This window comes from Apis laboriosa, unplaced genomic scaffold (assembly GCF_014066325.1).
Source record: "Apis laboriosa isolate Shangri-la unplaced genomic scaffold, ASM1406632v1 scaffold11_cov152, whole genome shotgun sequence".
In the NCBI taxonomy this organism is placed as follows: domain Eukaryota; kingdom Metazoa; phylum Arthropoda; class Insecta; order Hymenoptera; family Apidae; genus Apis; species Apis laboriosa.
Window position 1 is genome coordinate 1450410 of NW_025221020.1, and position 18340 is coordinate 1468749.

The 18340-nt window shown below is 34.3% G+C and overlaps 5 protein-coding genes and 1 pseudogene across 11 annotated transcripts in view; 3 read left to right on the forward strand and 3 right to left on the reverse strand.

Moving 5' to 3' along the window:
• The window catches only part of LOC122720161 (CREB-regulated transcription coactivator 1-like), a 38718-nt gene extending 30899 nt beyond the window's left edge, over positions 1-7819 (reverse strand). The window contains exons 1-2 of one of the 4 annotated variants that reach the window (XM_043946687.1): positions 7407-7819; positions 3503-3751 (exon numbers count right to left, since the gene is read on the reverse strand). In XM_043946687.1, coding sequence (XP_043802622.1) covers positions 3503-3751; positions 7407-7520 — 363 coding nt within the window. In that variant the 5' untranslated portion in view covers positions 7521-7819. The remainder of the gene's footprint in view (positions 1-3502; positions 3752-7406) is intronic. The other 3 variants (XM_043946686.1, XM_043946688.1, XM_043946689.1) reach the window with 3 other exon arrangements.
• Positions 65-1653, forward strand: LOC122720162 (general odorant-binding protein 69a-like). The gene is made up of 6 exons (XM_043946691.1): positions 65-195; positions 688-769; positions 908-996; positions 1054-1156; positions 1234-1298; positions 1536-1653. Exons 1-6 carry the CDS (start codon positions 121-123, stop codon positions 1551-1553), a joined length of 432 nt encoding a protein of 143 aa, XP_043802626.1. The 5' UTR covers positions 65-120; the 3' UTR covers positions 1554-1653.
• A 583-nt stretch (positions 7820-8402) lies between the features above and the next one.
• On the forward strand, positions 8403-11449 carry LOC122718694 (annotated as a pseudogene).
• A 55-nt stretch (positions 11450-11504) lies between these two features.
• On the reverse strand, positions 11505-12682 carry LOC122719255. The gene is made up of 3 exons (XM_043944922.1): positions 12230-12682; positions 11911-12103; positions 11505-11842 (listed from the first exon to the last, which is right to left on the reverse strand). Exons 1-3 carry the CDS (start codon positions 12551-12553, stop codon positions 11667-11669), a joined length of 693 nt encoding a protein of 230 aa, XP_043800857.1. The 5' UTR covers positions 12554-12682; the 3' UTR covers positions 11505-11666.
• A 511-nt stretch (positions 12683-13193) lies between these two features.
• LOC122720139 (probable 39S ribosomal protein L24, mitochondrial) lies at positions 13194-14681 on the forward strand. Its single transcript, XM_043946640.1, has 5 exons — positions 13194-13393; positions 13507-13695; positions 13773-13975; positions 14049-14235; positions 14315-14681. Exons 1-5 carry the CDS (start codon positions 13298-13300, stop codon positions 14399-14401), a joined length of 762 nt encoding a protein of 253 aa, XP_043802575.1. The 5' UTR covers positions 13194-13297; the 3' UTR covers positions 14402-14681.
• LOC122720138 overlaps positions 14668-18340 on the reverse strand; it is a 39008-nt gene continuing 35335 nt past the window's right edge. For 3 of the 4 annotated variants that reach the window (XM_043946638.1, XM_043946635.1, XM_043946639.1), the window contains 3 exons: positions 15868-18295; positions 15633-15803; positions 14668-15566 (listed from right to left, as the gene is read on the reverse strand). In XM_043946638.1, coding sequence (XP_043802573.1) covers positions 15397-15566; positions 15633-15803; positions 15868-18295 — 2769 coding nt within the window. In that variant the 3' untranslated portion in view covers positions 14668-15396. The remainder of the gene's footprint in view (positions 15567-15632; positions 15804-15867; positions 18296-18340) is intronic. The other variant, XM_043946637.1, reaches the window with a different exon arrangement.

Sequence of the window (18340 nt, forward strand, 5' to 3'; positions counted from 1 at the left end):
CACACACGCCCACATCCCGTGCAGCCGTTATAAAAACGCCGCCACCGATGCGTCGCGGCAACCATTGTACGCGCAAAGCGGGACGTGTGCGCGCGGGGAAAATATTATTATCGCGCGATCATGGGTAGCACGAAGCAAGCCTTCATCCATTCTCTCGCCCTCCTCTGCCTCCAGACGATTTTCGTGAGCGCGGCGGTAAGCTTCCATCCAACTATTTTTCAATCTCGATTCTCGAATTGGACGAAGCGGGGGATGTCGATAAAAAGGTTGGGTGTTTCGCCGAGTATTTTTATTATTAATCTCAATAACTCTTTTAATATCCAATTACCTATAAGATTATAACTCGTATAAAATATATATTTTCTTTTATACATTTACAATATATATAATAATAATTAATAATAAATATTTATAACATATATATATAATAATAATAATTATTATTATTGTATAATGTATAATAATAATTATATATGATAAATATATATTTTATATATTTTATTTCTCGAAATAAAAATGATTCGAGAATTATAATTGATTCCGCATCGTGTAATTGTAATCTATATGTTTTGATAACACGATCGTTGATTTGACAAGGAGAGAGGTTCGAAGTCAGGAATGGAATAGATCTGAAATTGATACGATAATTATTTAAAAATACGCGAGTTTCGACCGACTTTATTTTAGCCGGATTGGGTGCCGCCCGAGGTGTTCGACATGGTCGCGGACGACAAGGCTCGGTGCATGGGCGAGCACGGGACGACGCAAGGTTAGTACCGCGTGAATTTCCACAGGGATTGTGAAACAACCGGTTAAAGAATTTGAATAATTGAATATTAAAATCTCGAAAAAGTCTCGCGCTCGTGCTTGTCGATCGAAAAATAATTCACCGCACGTCTCAACGTAGCGCAAATCGACGAGGTGGACAAAGGGAAGCTGGTAAACGAACCGTCCATCACTTGCTACATGTATTGCTTGTTAGAGGCGTTCAGCTTGGTGAGTTTTCGATGAATCGCGTCCAAAGAAAAATAAAGGAACGGAATTCTCGTTCAGGTCGACGATGATGCCAACGTGGACGAGGATATGATGCTGGGCCTGTTGCCGGATCATCTTCAGGAAAGGGCACAATCGATCATGGGCAAATGCCTTCCAACCTGTACGTGTATACATCGATTTATCGAGATTTGAGAACAATGATCTGAAATTTCCTCTTCTTTTCTCCTGCTTTTGCAGCCGGCTCCGACAATTGCAACAAGATATACAATCTCGCCAAATGCGTCCAAGAATCTGCACCGGACGTAAGTGAGAATATTCTTCTTTCATTGTATCTCGATTAATTTAGAAATTCGAGTCTCTTCGATGATACATTATAAATAACCTCCACTTTCTTAAACAAATTAACGTGCAACCTTTTCTTGACATATCTATACATCTATTATGTAACGACAAAAGCGAAAAACGTGCGAGCGAACGTGTGCATGCAAGGCAAAATTGTTTCTCTGATGGGTTTTCTTTGAGCTACCTTTCGCTTTCAGGTATGGTTCATTATCTAAGGGCGTGACGAGAAGACTATTTCCGGGATCGAGTGGACGATCGCGAGGGAAAATTGACAACAGGCTGTGTGAAAAAATAAACAAAAAAGAAGAAGAAGAAGAAAAAAAAACACGAGATATCGGTGAAAAGTACAAATAATTTCAATTCGTCTGTAAACAAACGCGTCTGTAAAAATCGCCACCGATGCTGACAATAACCGGTGAGGAGGAGATAAATACATACAAATAATGTATAATGTAGAATGTGAGAAAGTGAAAAATATACGAATATATGAGCCGAGTGAACGTTCTTCGCTCGTCGAATAATCAAACAAGAAATTTCTCCAAGTTATATCCATAGTGCGAATAATTTGTTTGGAAAAGCGATAATAACGTTTATATTGAACGTAATATCGTTACGTGATGATCGAACGAAGCGCGATTTCCATCCTCATTGATATCTACTATAATTTGCATGACAATCCAATTCGCGGATGTCTTCGATTTATATGGCGTATAATTGTATTTTTACGCGAAAACAACCCCGCGAAATTTAACCAACTTGTCGTTACCACGTCGTTTCATCCTTAAGGCTCGAGATAATTTCTTAATGACTTCATCGACGCGATCCCCTTTACGTGATATTATCACATTCGCGTGATTCAACTCGTTTCGAAATTTTCTGAGATTTTCGAGAACCGCAATTCAACGAGAGAATTTATTCGTTGCTTGAAAATAATCCAAGGCTGGAGCGCGAATATGATATAATAATTTGCAAAATTTCGCGACATTTATCGGCAGAGCAGAAAAATCGTTACCGACGGGATTAAATTAAATTGGCGCGAAACACGATTTAGAAATATAGGATTTGGGAATTTCTCATAGTCTCAAAATCAAATTGTGCAAAAGAAAGAAACTATCCATGCAACTCAAACGTGAAATTTGACGTCCATTATATATATATATATATATAATCAAAAATCGTTGCCTCGAAACAGCAACAATTTTATTATTCTCGCGTTTACACGATTACACTGTTGCAAAAGATTCTATCATGCAGTGGCAAAGAGAGAGAGAGAGAGAGAGAAAGAGGATAGAGGTAAATCGGAGAGAAGCTTAAAGTTTGGCGAACGAGGTTTCGTCATCGATATTTCCCGCGCGGATATCAGTTTAGACGTTTGGAAAGTTTGCATAGACCGGTTCGATTCCGCTCGAAGGAATCGCGGGGGACCGACTTTGCACCGGCGCGAAAGGGGCCGAAAACGTGGAGTGGAGTGGAGTGGAGCCGCTGCAACGCGCCGCTCCTCCCCCGAAACGGCGGTTCGAAAGGAGAAAAATCTTGAAACGTATCTATTTTTACGCGGCGACTGGAAATAGTTTAATGAAAGGAGGCACGCGATCGGCCGTACGTTGCTCCAGCCCATGAGTCACGCTTCGAAAGCGGACTCGCAACAAGTAGAGAGATCTCCTCCTCCTGCGCAATCGATCGACCGATTAATAATTTTCGATAATTCGAGGGATCGACGCAGGAGAAAAAGCCGATAAGCCAGGATAATTTACGAGCTTTAATTCTTGCCTCTTAAACATTGAAACCACGACCCACGTATTTGCGCACGTTTGGACAATCGATCCGGATTTTAGCCTCTGTCGGCTCGCGTGCATCCAACGAATCGTTTGCAAAGGGACGTCAGGTGTGGTAAAGGGGAACGGTCGATCGATGATCGGGGAGCAAGCCAGAAATGCAAAATTTTTTGCAAGGGAGAAAAACGAAGAGAAAGAAAAGGCAAAAATGGGTGCAAGCGCGATCTACGTGTATACACACACACACACACATATATATATATATATAATAATATAATATAATAATATAATAATATATATATATATATAATATATACGAAAAAGAAGAGAGAGGGGGGGAAAAAAAAAGGAAAATTAGATTGACACGGTTGTGTTAGATGGGCCAATACCTTAAGGTCGATCGAGTGGATAGCGGCGTTGTGCGACGATGCGTGTTGTTTCGCGTCATTGGCGCAATTCGCGTTGTTGTTAACATTCGGCAGAGAGCCACCCGCCCTGAACTGATTCCCCAGGTTAATGTGCAGGTGTTTGCCGCTGGACTGCGGTGGACTGGCGCCGGCACTCTTCACGGACAAAGGAGTCTCCAGTACCCCGGATCCCGTGGGACTGGCACACACCGAGCTGCTCGCCGAGTGGATCTAAGCAGGTCCATCGTTCGTATCGGTCACCAACTTGATCGCTTCCTCTGACAAACTACCTCTTGCCTCTCCATCATCCACACACGTGATTCGTGTAAGAGGATTTTCTTTTAAGTTTCTTTTAACGTTTCTAACCCGGAAAATTTTCTGACGTTCGTCGGAATATATCGGAACGATAGCGCGGGAGAAGAACTTGGTTGAGAGAGAAAGGGCCCCGCGTTCTCCCTCCAAAGGGATACCATTCCCTTTCCCCATCCGTCTAAAAGCCTACGTGACTTGGAATTTGTACCGCTAGGTCTGCATTCCTGTCCCAGACCCCGTTTCGATAAACGGCCTCTCCTTTTTTTTTTTTTTTTTTCCTTTTCTCTTCTCCTGTCTTTCGTTTCATTCGGTCCGGAAAGACCGAAAAATTCCAATTCGATTCGTAAGAGAATGGTTTGGTTTGGACCGATGCAACGGAATTCTATCTTCATCGTTACGTTTCGAGGAAATCGTATGCCGAGAGTAACGAACAAACGGTACGAAAACACGACACGATCGAGATTAAAACTTGGCGGAAAATCGAACGTTGCGATAAAATTGCAATCGCGACCTCTTTATGTATTTTTTTTCTTTTTTTATAAAGAAATTGCGCAATTCTTGCGGTGAAAGTATCAGTTTTTTTCTTTTACGAGCGTACAACGCAACCTGTTTTGCGATTAGATCACGCTGCACGCTAGACCACGTGGCTCCCCTTTCTTGTATCTCTCTTTCCGAGGGAGAACGCGGAAAATCTTTGCAATGTCTTTTCTAGTTTCGAGATTTGATTGTTCGTAAAAAAAAAAAAAAAGAAAAGAAAAAAAAAATAAGAGAATACGATGAATTGATTGATTATTCGATGATCACGATCGAAAAATTTCTAACGATTCCGATAATTAACTAGAAATCGTAAAATATCACCATCCTCGAAAACGAAGTTTCCATTAATAAGGGACCATTTTTGTGCCCGCGCATACTTTCGTACTCACACGTAACATCGTTTCTGATTCCCCTTCTTTCTTTGTTCCTATTCGTTTCATGGATCATTTTACTAGACTTGCTTCGAAATATGGATATCCCGAGATCGAAGTAATGAACGAATATTAGCGAACGAATAATTATTAATAATTATAATTCCAAAATTATGTTATATTGCGAGATACATATGATGAGAAAGAAAAGAAGAATTATGAGAAATATTCGAAACAAGTGCAAACAGCGTTCAAATTGTTCCGACTGTTAACAACGATCAATTGTTCTTCCCATTCGACTTGAGATTTAAACACGCGTGAGTTAGCACATCGGTTCGAACGATTAGTCGCCGCGTTTGTAATCGTTATCGAGGCCGTTAACGGTATAATGATTCAGAGTCGTGTAACTCGACGATCGTTCGATCAAAAATTATAGTTCGGATCAAAGATCGCGTATAAGGCGCAAAAATGTATCGTGGAATCACGCAGACTGGACGCGAGAGAAGAAAACGAAAGATTACGTATACAAACGTTGTGCTCGATCCATGATTTGATCTGGTCAGGTCCAAGTTGATTAAATAGAATTAATAGAACGCGTATACCATTCGTGTGCACCGATTGCAACATGTACACACATACACACACACATACACATATACACGTATACGCGTGAGATACAATTTCCCGTAATATTATAAAATATTGTGTAATAAATATGGAACGACTTTTCTCCTTTAATATGAAACGCTTTGAAAATCGTTAACCGGAGATAAAGAAGCGTATCTCGAAACTTATCCTGACATCTCGAGATTAGTCGAATAATTCGATGATAATGCAACGAAGCGCGAAAAAAGAAATAAAGAGAAATATGCGCGGGAATAATTAGATGCACAACTAAAAACATGTGTACACGCGAGCGCGCGCGCGGGCGCGCATTCTCAACGTCCAATAGATTAAGTCATAGTACCGTAAATAACGCCGCGATATCGACTGATCGAATATGAACTTTAACGTATAACGCAGCTTCCGCATTTAGTACAATGTTAGCAGTTATGTAATGATTGTACGGTTATCGGAGTCCTGTCCGATTAAAAACGCGCCAATTTCGCGTGATTCCCGCGACAATCTCCACGTAACACCACCACGATAGAGGGCACTAGGTCGTAAAAAAAATGCGATTTGTAGTGCGTGAACTTCATCAATTTTCTAACTTTCATAGTTAAAAATATTGTCGCTTGAATCTACGCGCGATCCACGTGCATTTTCAAAAAACAAACGAATATACGCGTGACAATTCCGCAATTGTGCTCAACGATAAATGGTTATAACTATCTTTCATTGGAAAATCGAATTTATAAAATCATGGCTATCAATTGCATAAGAGCACGATCGAATTTTAATCTTATCTCGCTGATTTTTCATAGACATTGACATTTCGAGTCGATTAATAACAATACTGTCAATCTAAAAGCTATCGTTTTATCGTGCGAAATTGTAAACGTTAAGAAAAGCAATTTCGCGCAGAAGCAAGACGATAAGTTGTTTCAGAACCCGGAACCGGAAGTATCATACTTAACGGAGAAGATTTTCATTGGCATTTTTATCGTATGAAAAGTTAGGTTATTGACCGATTGCACTTGATATATTCGAAAATTCAATTTGTTTTTGTAATTAAAATAATTACTATCGATAAATTTTTTATATAATCATAAATTGAAATAGTAAAACAATTTGTTTCTAATTCTTATGAGAAAAACATACATTGAACGGTCTTGAATTAAACTCAAAACAGCACGTGATGACTTGTATTATATCTCCAATAATTTCGAGATTGCTTTGAAGATATTTAAAATTGTTAAATACGAATATTCGTTTCATCGAAATAGTTCGAAAGTGCATGGACTGAAAGTTGAACGATGCACTTCAACGAACGATAAACTATCAGAAAAACGAAGAACAGTTCATTTGGTCACTATCGATCGTGGATAAAAGTATGTCGCGTAAATAGAAACACAAACACGATTATCGTCAAGTTTATTGTAAACGCTTTCAATTTCTTTTAAATGAGAAACAAATGAAGATTTTCTAATCGCGGATATATACATTTTGATTAAAATGCATATAGAAAATCGTGAGAATATTCGAAAAAGAACTTGAGATTTTTCTTGAAAATACGATAGTCGGTTCGAACTAGTCAGCAGGATGGATGCGATTGTCGATCGCACACGTATGCATTTATTAAGAACTTACAGGACGGATGGTGGCAACAAGCACACAGTACGTTTCGCATAGTATACCGGAGCATATAAGTACTCGTTCCACATATACGCATATTCATACACTCTTACACGCGGCGAACGAAGAGACACATACGCATCCGTCCGCACACTACGATAACGAATAGGAAAGAGAAACAGAGGGCCAGTAGCGAGTACATGTAGTTGTACGCGTTAACACAAATACTGATAGTAGACTAGTCACACACTCAATACGCACGACCGTATAGAAAGACGAGCACATTCACGTAGCATACACACACTCGATACACGGTGCAACGAGGAAAGAGAATACTCGTTGTTTACGTTCTAACATCTGAGCCGAAGAAGGTATACGGAAAATATCAAGATATGTCCCTCAATGACAAGGACCTACTGGGATTTCCTTACTCTGCTTGTGTAATCCGAAACTTCTCGCATGATAGCCTCGAACGCCGCTCTTTCCTGTGCTTCCTTCTGTTTGTGTAGCGCGATCTTGTCACTGAACTTTCGTGGATTCGCCATGATGGCTCGGCACTAGATCTTCCGACACTCGCGAGTATCGTGCACCTATTATCGTGTGCCCTCTATCCCCTCACACGTTTCCTTTTTCACCAATCGCACCAATAAGGACTCCTTAAATTTCACCACGTTAGAACCCGTAACCTACTGCCTTCTGGATGGCACTGCCGATCACTGATACGCAAGATTATGCGGCGCAGCGCGCCACGCGCATCGCGCAGGAGCCGCTTTTTGCGGGCTCATTGGTTACAGCAATCCCCCACCATTCTATCGCACCCGCAATAAAAAACTGACGATACTTTTCCGGGGTGTTCCGAAAGCTCGCTCTTTCGTTTGGTGTTACAATGTATAACGCTGAAGATAAAACAGATTAACATAGATTCACGTCTTATTCTTATTATCACATATTCGCAAATTTAACTTGATAATGAAAAATTATTTACTTTCAATTCATTTGCAAATTTATTCTATTAATTTAATTTCTATTCTTATATATTAATAAATATATTTTTTCTTTATATTTATATTTATTATAAATAAATACTGTTTTAAATGATAAAATATATCAATTCTATTGATTTAATGGTATAAAATTATTTTTTTAACTATATATTTTATATATCTTTTCCATAATGAGTTTAAATAAAATATTGTATTTTTTAATTGTAAATATATTAGATAAATATATAAAAATATTGATTAATAATTTTTACTATTTTATATTTCTGTTATATCGATTGAGAACAAGGTATCGATATACATATATATATATATATATATATATATATACATGTATATATGTTATATATAATTTGTGAACATCATAAATTCCAATTATTTTACAAATAATTTTTACATATGAATATTATTGTAAAAAAAAAAAAATTCAAAACAAATTCAGATATTAATCCAATTAATATATTTTTTTATTTTAAAAAATAAAAATGTTATTCCTTTTATAACAAAATCTTTCATACGCAGCATTTTTAAAAATTTCAATAAAAATGATACGATTTGATAAAGACGCGTATATTGAATGTTTACCAATAACTATATATAATGAAATAATTAATGCATTAAATAAAGATGCAATTTGGACAATATTAGCAAATCATGTAGCTAAAGAATTCTAACTTCAATATTCATGGTAAGCAAAAAAAGAAATGTTTAAAAAAAAACAGAAATTAAATGTTAAATTATAATAATTAAGATAATATTCCATTTCATAAAATATAGCACTTGAATACAATCGTTACAAGAAATTAAACATTCGAATAATTCTCCTGGACAAAAATTATTTTCTGAATTAAATATTCGAATGTGTACTATAGAAATATTATGTGCTTTATTAAATGATTGTAAACTTTATAATATTCTATCTATTATATCTAATCCAAGTATGATAATATTATATTATTATTTAATAAATTATTATATATCTATATTTAATATTTCATATATATAATGATTTTAGAACCTTTGAATATTATTATGCATCCAACAGAAGAATTTCCAATTAATATTTTGAAAGTTTTATTTGGACATCGTCTTCATCTGTGCTGCAAAGCTATTGGAATGCCACCACCAAATTATATATGGTATCATAATGACAAGCAATTGCAACATTATACATCTGATGAACTTGATTTTATTATAACTAAGTATATATTTAATATAAAAATATTTATATAATTTCTATAAATTGTTAATTGATCAAAATGTGAAAGTTATTTTATTTATTTCAAAGTGCTTCTCAAGCTGGAGAATATAAATGTAAAGTATTTTAAATTAAAAATGATGGCACTCTTATATCAACTTTAATTTCAAAAGCTATAATTGTTCAAATTTTTCCTATGTTTGTTATAATAGAAATACAACCCCAACAATTTTTGGAAGTTAAGGAAAATGAAAGTTTTATAATTTTATGCAAAGCTAGTAGCAATCTTGAACCATGTTATCAACGGTTTCATGACAATATTAAAATCGATGGAGAAACATCAAACATTCTGCATGTATGTAAACTATCATTTTTTTTTCTTCATCAGAATAATATTAATGTTATGAATTTTTTTTTGTAATTTTAGATAAAACAATTTACTTCAAAAAATGAAGGAAAATATTATTGTTATATTCATAACAATATTAGTGAAGTTTATACTGAAAAAACTCATATAATGGTAAAAATATATAATATTTTTTATTAATATTATGATTTAATTATAATTTAATTAATATTATGATATTAATTACATTATAATGTATTAATTTCATAATTTTATAGATGGATTTTCAAAGATTAAAAGCAGTTGCAAAAATAGCTTTAATTAAATTAAATAGCAAATGAAGAATATGAATATCATGAATGTCTATTACTTAAAAATGATGCTGCGTGCATTGGTAATCTTCTGAAAGAAATTGGATTTGAAGTAATTTATTTTCTCAATTTGACGTTCACTCAAATGAAAAATGCAATAGAAATATTTAGCAAAGCTTTAGTAGAAGGTGTATATGGTAAGTGTAAAAAATAAAAAAAAAAATTATTTGTAATTTAAAAAATAAATATTTTATAAATTATTACTTAAATTGTATCTTTTTATATAGGTCTATTCTATTTTGCTGGTCATGGTTTTAAAATGCAAGAGAATTATATGCTTGCAACAGATGCTCCAGAAAAATATTTTAGAAAAGATGCAATATGTGAAAGTGAACTATTGTCTGCATTTCTTAAAAATAATCCTAAACTATTAATTATTATCTTGGATATGTGTCAATCTTTACCTTCAAGGTAAATATTCTTTTTTTATTATTTTATTTATTTTCACTCGTTTCTGCATTTTATTAATCTATCTATTTTTAGATAACTTAATCCTGAAATATATCAGGAGGTACCAATAGTGAAAGAATATAAAAGTAAAAAAAATCTTAGAAATTTAATTCAAGCATATTCTACATCTAGTTATCGACCTAGTTATGAGAAAATAGGTAATAATTATAGTTTATATATGACACATCTTAGCAAATATATTAAAAAAGATATAACAGTCACAAAATTATTTGAAGAAGTTGGAAAATGTAAGTTGTTGATATTATAAATTTTGTATATACATACATATTATATTTATATTTATACATGCATTTTATATTTAATTCTTTTAAATTAAATTTATATAATATTTAAATAATTTTATTTTTTACTTTATATTTTATTATAATTATTTATAGCAATTGATAGTTGTTTTAAAGACAAAGAAAGAAATCAGATTCCAATGTTTGCTGCATCTGTTACAAAGCCATTTTGTCTGATTGATGCTATTTATAAAAGTAATTTTTTTTTTATTTAAATCCATTATATATTTATTATTAATAATGTTTTAATTTTTTTCAACATAATATTTTAAATATTATAGAAAATCGTCCAAATATCATTGATCATTTATATGAATTTACATCATATTCAACTTGAATGACAAATATAATGTTTAAACAAGCAAATATGAGCAGTAGAATTACAATATCATTGTATATGGATATTATATTTAATTATATTTAAATGTAATAAAAATTAAGGCACATGACTTGTCAAATGTAGAAGTCAAATTTTATAATTCTGTTCCCATGAAACGAAATAATTTGTTTCAAAATTTATATAAAAAAGAATGTTGGATTTACAATCCTCACTTAACTGAAGTATGTATATTTTTTAGTTGCTGTAAAAATGTATTGTAAATTTATATAAATTTATATTACAGAAACCTCTTATAATGACTATATCGAAAAATAAGATTTTAATTGGTGCAACAGAATTGCATATAAAAGATTATATATCTCCCATATTGAAAGACATAAATGTTTGAAGAAAAATATATTTATTTTGGTAAATCTAGAGAAAAATATGATACATGTAATTATTAAATATTAATTAGATAATATAATTTTAGAAATTTGTGCCTCTTATAATTATATTTTTAGACTTTATTATTAATTTAATGTCAAATAATTTATATTTTTATAAAATTATTAAATGAAATTATCTTGTAATTCTTGTAATGTAAACACTCAATAATATATAAAAAAAAAAAAGATATTTATTCTAAAATGTAACTAATCATTTATTTTAAAATAAATTTTATTCAATTATATAATTGAAACCTATTGAATTAAATCTGTTGTATGATTGACTAGTCTTGCCATCCATGCTCCTCCTTCATTATTTGTATATATTCTTTGAAATATATAATTAAAACATAGAAGGTAATGTTCTGAAACTTCAAATGATTTGAAATAAAATCCACTTATTCCTATTTCAACCATTGTTTCATTGTTATCTATAATAGAATTAAATATATATGAAAACAGTAACAACAAAAAATATGATTATATCATATAAAATTACCTTCAGTCTTTTTTACTTTTATAAGTTCTGGTATTATTAAAATACCGTTAGCATTTATACTTATTAAATCACGTTGGTTTTGTGTAAGGCCCTCAACGTTACGTTTTAATATTTTTATAGCGTTTTCAGTTACTATACCATCTAATGCATCATAGTGTTGAGTAGCTAAAGCATTAGATATTACTTCTATTGCCTAAATTAAATTAATTGTATTGTATCAATTAAACATTATTTGAAATTAAATATGTTATTACAATTAATTAATTTCCTAAAATGCACGTCTATATATGTAACTAACACGTCAATAAACATATTATACCTGACGAACTCCTTCTACAAATTTAACATAACGAAAGTCTTTATCAATAGTTGAACGTATAAGATAATATGATCGAAACATTTGAAAAATAGAGAAACCTAGGTCTTCTTTCCGTTTCCACATTAAGGGTGGCAATCTAATATCTTCGTTTTGATCTTGACGAGTACACATTGACCTATATATGCTAAAACTTGGATTTATCAAATTTGTACATTTCGATTCTGTCCAATAATATATCGTTTTTATTTTCACTTGAGATTTATTATACATATGAAACATTATAAATTGTCGCATTCGTGTGCATTTTCTCAATTGAAATAACATTTTTTAATTCCGATGATATGAATACGGACAATGAATCATATATGTATATATTCTAACCTATGTATTATTCTAACCTATTCGAATCATAATATTAATAATATGCACAATAATAAATATATATAATAATATATATGATTTAATAAATTTTGTTATAATAATATTATATTGTTTTGTAAATTTGTATTTTTAAATTATATATATAATTATTCATCATTTATATGTTTCATTCAATATTTTTCAAAAAAATGGCGCTATCTTGACTAAACGGATGAAATTTACATATAAAATTGAAAATATAAAATTACGTTTAATGTAAAGTTACAAGTATTTTCATGATATATCCAATATCTAAATTACTTGTTGAATATCTAAATACAATTTTTATATAATGTAACATATAATATATCACAAAAATTTTAAGTTTCTTAATTTTAAATTTTTTTAAATTTAATAAAAATTTTATGAATTAATAAGACATATTGTGATAAAATTTTTTAATATAAATCAAACACATTGAATAACATTAACACGTTTTATCATTTATTTATATGTGATATATGCACCTATATATTAAGTAAAATAAGTATACGTAGTTTCAATTCTATATATCATACTTTTTCGAAGTTCATACACATTTTAATTCATGTGTTACATATTTAATTGAGGATTTGACTTTAGTATAATTTTTAAGTATAGTATCTTTTTAAATATCTTAAACGTAAATTTAATTTATAATTTAAAAAAATGAGACTGGTAAATATGTTATTTGGAAAGATGGGTGAATGGTCTAAAAAATATGCAAATTTACCAGATCGCTATATAGATCGTATTACAGAACGTGTACGTACATTTATTTTATATACATGTTTATCATATTTTATATCACATTTTATTTAGAAATAATATTTTATTAGAAAATAATATTTCATATGTTATTTTATTATATTATTTAGGTATATTGGAAGCCTCCACCCGGTAAACCGCAATTTCTTCCACGTAAAATAGTATCAAGAAAGAAGTTGTATTTTTCTATACATCGTCCTTGGACTACAGGTTTCTGTTTAGAAAATTGGTTAAAAAAACGTCGAGAATATGTTCCGATTGAACCTATAAAAAATTGGAGTTTTTTCCGTGGAGATCGTGTATGTAGTTTATAAACGATATATATTTATGCTTTATTTATGCGTTATAAAAAGAAGCAGCATTAAAATATTTTTAGGTAGAGGTATTAGTTGGTCCAGATAAGGGAAAACAAGGAATAGTACAAGATATCATTCAAGAAAGAAATTGGATTATTGTACAAGGATTAAATACAAAGGCAATAATACGTGGAAAAAAGAAAGATTTCCCTGGAGTTTGTATACGCGTGGAACAACCATTATTAGTTACTACAGATGTACAATTAGTTGATCCTTTCGATTTGTAATTATAATTTTTAAAACAAATATGGATTATTAGAAAATACATCATATTCATATCTTTAATTTTATTTTAGAAAAGGAACTGCTATAGAATGGAGATATACAGAAGAGGGAAAAAAAGTGAGAGTATCTTGTAGAACTGGTAGAATTATCCCAATTCCTTTAAGTAGTCAAGAAACTGTAGATTACAAATCTCCGGAATTATATATCGAGCAATCTAAAGATACTACTGCAAATGACGTAAAAGAACTAACATTCGAAGTAAGTTTTATATCTAATAAAAATATATAATTAGTATGTAACAGTGTAATTAATAATTTTGATTTTTATTAATTTATAGGGAAAATTGAAAACCTTTGAAATGGATATTATGGATAAAATGGATATTAAAGAAGATCGTAAACCAAAGAAATATTATTGGTATTAATTTTGTTGAACGTATAATTAACATTTTACAAACATAATCTTCGATATATATATAAAACTTTACTTTAAAGCGTTGTTAAATCTGTGTTTTATTTTGTTATTATTGTTGAAAATTATTTTAAACTTAATTGAAAGAAAAAGAGCAACGATCTTTTCCATAATCGCATTGAAAATATTTATGAAATAATATACGATATCAAAGAGTTGTTTAATAACATTTAAAATATTTAACTGATAAAATATTTATAATATCAGTTTATTAAAGAATTTATTAAAGACAAGCCATTTTTATTATTATGCTTATTACTTTTATATTAACACACATACATATATCACAGCATGATTTTTAACAAACGCGAACCTAGAAACGAATGTCAGTCTACATTTAAATACTTTAATGATGCATTATATTAACATTTCTTTCTTTTTTTTTACATTATATATGCCATATTTCTAGAATAATTATATTTTGAATTTTTCCACTCTTTATTTACAAATTATTTTTCTCTATTTATTTCATAACATCGTATTAAACAAAAACATGTTTATACATACGTTCTTTAGATCAAACTTCAATACAAACTAATAATAGATGATTAGAAAAGATATTCCTCACGTATGCAAACGGACGTTATACATTGTACTCAATAGTACCACAATATCGAAAAAAAGAATTCTTTCTCGCAGAGATTTTCAAATAATTATTTAGCGATATAATCTTGATATACATATATAAGCAGAATTTATGGATCCTATAGTAAATTTTCAACGAAATATTTGATTATTCTATTTTTTGAAAGTAGATGAAAAGATACACTAAATATTCGCAATAAAATCCGATTTCGAACACAAGAATCATCCAAACACGTATTGTATCGTTCAAATTCAATATAAAAATTGCATTCTATGAAACCATTGCACTTGTTTAAAATTCGTTGTATTGCATCCATGGTGTCACGATATACATACGACACGTTTATCGGAATTGACTACCATTTACGACGATTTGGTGGCAGGGTGCCTGACTAGGAGGTTCACTTCGCCATCGTGTAGTTTCTTCATAAGAGACCACGCTTCGATTCTTGACATACGTGTCACATCATATCCATTCACTTGTAATAACTGGTCCCCTGCCTTTAAGGCACCTGTTTTTTCAGCAGCACCTCCTACATCACAATATTTATTATATATACAATTTTAAGATGCGATTATCAATCGAAAAAACAACGTACCGGTAAATATTTTTTTAATCAGCAATGGCCTGTCCCCAAGGGGGCTGTCTCTACCTCCTTCGAGACTGAATCCCAAACCAGTTCCGTCCTTGTAAACTGCTACAACCGACGGTGGACCCCACGCAGTGTCTTCTGCAGTATCGTTCGTCTCGAATCCTTCGAAAACCAAATCTGCTCGGTTATTATAAATAAAACCTTTCCCTTTAACGAAATTTTTCGAAAATTCGAATCTCACCTTCGATGATAGTTTCGACGCTCGCAGTTCGTGATTTCAATTTGCAAGACCCTTCCTCCGTCCTCGATCGAGAGACAACCAAAACAACTTCCGATCTGGGCTGTTTGAGCACCGCTATGCTCTCTCTGTGCGTGAGACCTTGCGTGCTTCTTCCATTTATACTCAGAATCCTATCCCCTCTCTGCACACGACCATCCTTGTCGGCTATGGAATGGGCCAGAACTCGATGAATAGTGATTTCCTTGATCTCGCAATCCGCTCCTCCGGCCAAAGTGATTCCAACGCTACCGGTCGGATTCTCCTTGTGAAGCAACACAACGATCACATCGTGAGCACCTCGAGTTTCTTCCAGACTCGCCTCTTCGACTAGCTGCGCCAATTCCTGTTGCGAGATCAAACTGGTGCTGCTCGCCAACGAACTGATACTTCCAAATTGTTCGCTGCAACATCTGTCCGTGTCCATATCGATTCCAACCGGAGACACATTTTCGTCCACGCTACTGTCCAAACTGGGAAATCGGTTATGACCAGTTCCAACGCTCTGCGTTTGCGCATTACCGGTAAAGTTCACCTCCACAGCCTTCTTCATATCCGTGACACTCACGCTTCTTCGACCGAGATTTCTCGATGTTGGAATTTTCGACAACGTCGATTTCGATTTCTCCACTTCCATCATCTCGTCCGCGCTATTCTCGGCCAATCTTGATTTTTCCAATATTGACGCTTTTGAGAACGATTTATGATCCTCGTTCCAATACTCGTTCAACGTGCTCGAGCTTCTTCTCATGTATCGATTGTCCCTCGATTCCCATAAAGATTTTCCCAAATTACTCTGGCTGTTCGAGAAAACGTTGTTCTTTTCCGTTCTCGTCTCACCGCTTTGACCTCGTGCCGACTTCGTCTCCGCCTTCGCTCCCAGGATATCCTCCAGACTCATCTGACTTTTGGACCGACCAAAACTTCCCTCGTCCACGTGTATCGCCGATCTAGATCTGCTCTTTGTCGTGAGTATCGTCAATAGATCGTTCTGATCTTCGGAAGATTTCTTCGGAGGTAAGCAACGCGGTTGCTTCGTCAATCTGGATTCATTTTCGTTCTCCTGGATTCGTCTACTCGGCGAGGACAACTCGATCGAGCCGTACCGTTGCTTCTCCATTACGACGGATTTATTATTGTTCCTCCTCTGATCGTTGTCCACGGGATCAGCGGCAGCGATATCGGCCGACTTTTTCTCCACTTTATCGATCGGTTTCTCCTCGATCGATCTGGCCAGAGCCTTCGCCTCCGTGCGAACCCACATTTTCAAATCGTTCGAGGGTTCGATCGAGGCCTCGAAATTGGACGGCCTCGCCACGTTGTTGTTCGAGGGCGAAGCGACGTTCATCTTCAAAGGCGAATCGGATCGTTCGGTCACCTTTTGAAAAGGATCCTCCTCTCCCAACGGATCCGTCACCTCGATGTAAGCGATTTTCACCACGTCTTTCGTACTCGAAACGTTATTTTTCCCCCGATTTTTCTGATAACCGTTTTCTTCCCCGTTTTCGCCACCGCCGATCATCGATCGCCCCTTGTCGTCGGCAAACTTCCTTTGGATCAGTGGCGATCCGTTCAGATCTCTGCCGCTACGGCATCTGGCGCTCGCCAGAATGTTCTTACGATTTATAGCCTCCACGCTCTGAGGTTTGAGCACCCGTCGGGACAGTGACTCGGCGCTCGCCTGTGAGCCTGAGGTGAGAGTCGAGGAGGTGCTGCAATTGGTGTCGGTACTGTTCGATCGTTTCAATTGTCTCTGAGGTATTTGGGAACCGTTTCTTTGAGAACCGTCCGCGTTCGATTCCCTCGCCTGGTTGTAGCTTCTGGTTGGGCTGTCTATGATCAGGGATCGCCGTTGATAATTGTTCTCCGTGGACACGTACGATCTCTCGGACGAAATGGTGGAGCGTTCCGACGGGACAGGGGACGTGGGTGGGCTGAAGCCCCGGGATATGCTGCTCTGCGAGCTGCTCACGGCCGAGTCGTTGTCCGAGTCGTCGTAATCCATCCTCGCCTTCCTCTGCGCTGTTCTCGGCCTGTTTCCACGCAATCCCTCGGGCGAGCTGGCGGTCGACGCGTACTCGAAACTGTAGTCGCTTCGCGTCGGGCTGCAAATGCTCTCCAAACTCTTGGGAGGCTCGCAAAGCGGCGGCGTGGAGATGGTGGTGACGGGCGACGGAGTTTTCACGGTGCTAGTCGAAGAGGAATTGGACGAGGACGTGCCGTACACGGTCAGACTCTTCCTTTTGAAGGCGGGCGAGTACTTTGAGTGTATTTGGGGAGCTGGCATCTTGAAAGAAGCCGCGCTCCTCAGAGGCACGCTGGCCGTGCTGGCGTTGCTCGCCAAGGAACTTTGCGAGCCCCACTTGTCCTGAATGCTCATCTTTGGCAACACCTGTGGACAACGTAACGCGTGCTTACACATTTTTTATCCCGTTCT

Coding starts and splice junctions, on each gene's coding strand:
- LOC122719255 (XM_043944922.1), bottom strand. CDS start 12,553: ATGTTATTTCAATTGAGAAAATGCACACGAATGCGACAATTTATAATG. Junction 12,104..12,229: donor TTGTAGAAGGAGTTCGTCAG/GTATAATATGTT, acceptor AATTTAATTTAG/GCAATAGAAGTAATATCTAA. Junction 11,843..11,910: donor AAAAGTAAAAAAGACTGAAG/GTAATTTTATAT, acceptor ATTCTATTATAG/ATAACAATGAAACAATGGTT.
- LOC122720139 (XM_043946640.1), top strand. CDS start 13,298: ATGAGACTGGTAAATATGTTATTTGGAAAGATGGGTGAATGGTCTAAA. Junction 13,394..13,506: donor TAGATCGTATTACAGAACGT/GTACGTACATTT, acceptor TATATTATTTAG/GTATATTGGAAGCCTCCACC. Junction 13,976..14,048: donor TTAGTTGATCCTTTCGATTT/GTAATTATAATT, acceptor ATTTTATTTTAG/AAAAGGAACTGCTATAGAAT.
- LOC122720162 (XM_043946691.1), top strand. CDS start 121: ATGGGTAGCACGAAGCAAGCCTTCATCCATTCTCTCGCCCTCCTCTGC. Junction 196..687: donor CGATTTTCGTGAGCGCGGCG/GTAAGCTTCCAT, acceptor ACTTTATTTTAG/CCGGATTGGGTGCCGCCCGA. Junction 1,157..1,233: donor GGGCAAATGCCTTCCAACCT/GTACGTGTATAC, acceptor CTGCTTTTGCAG/CCGGCTCCGACAATTGCAAC.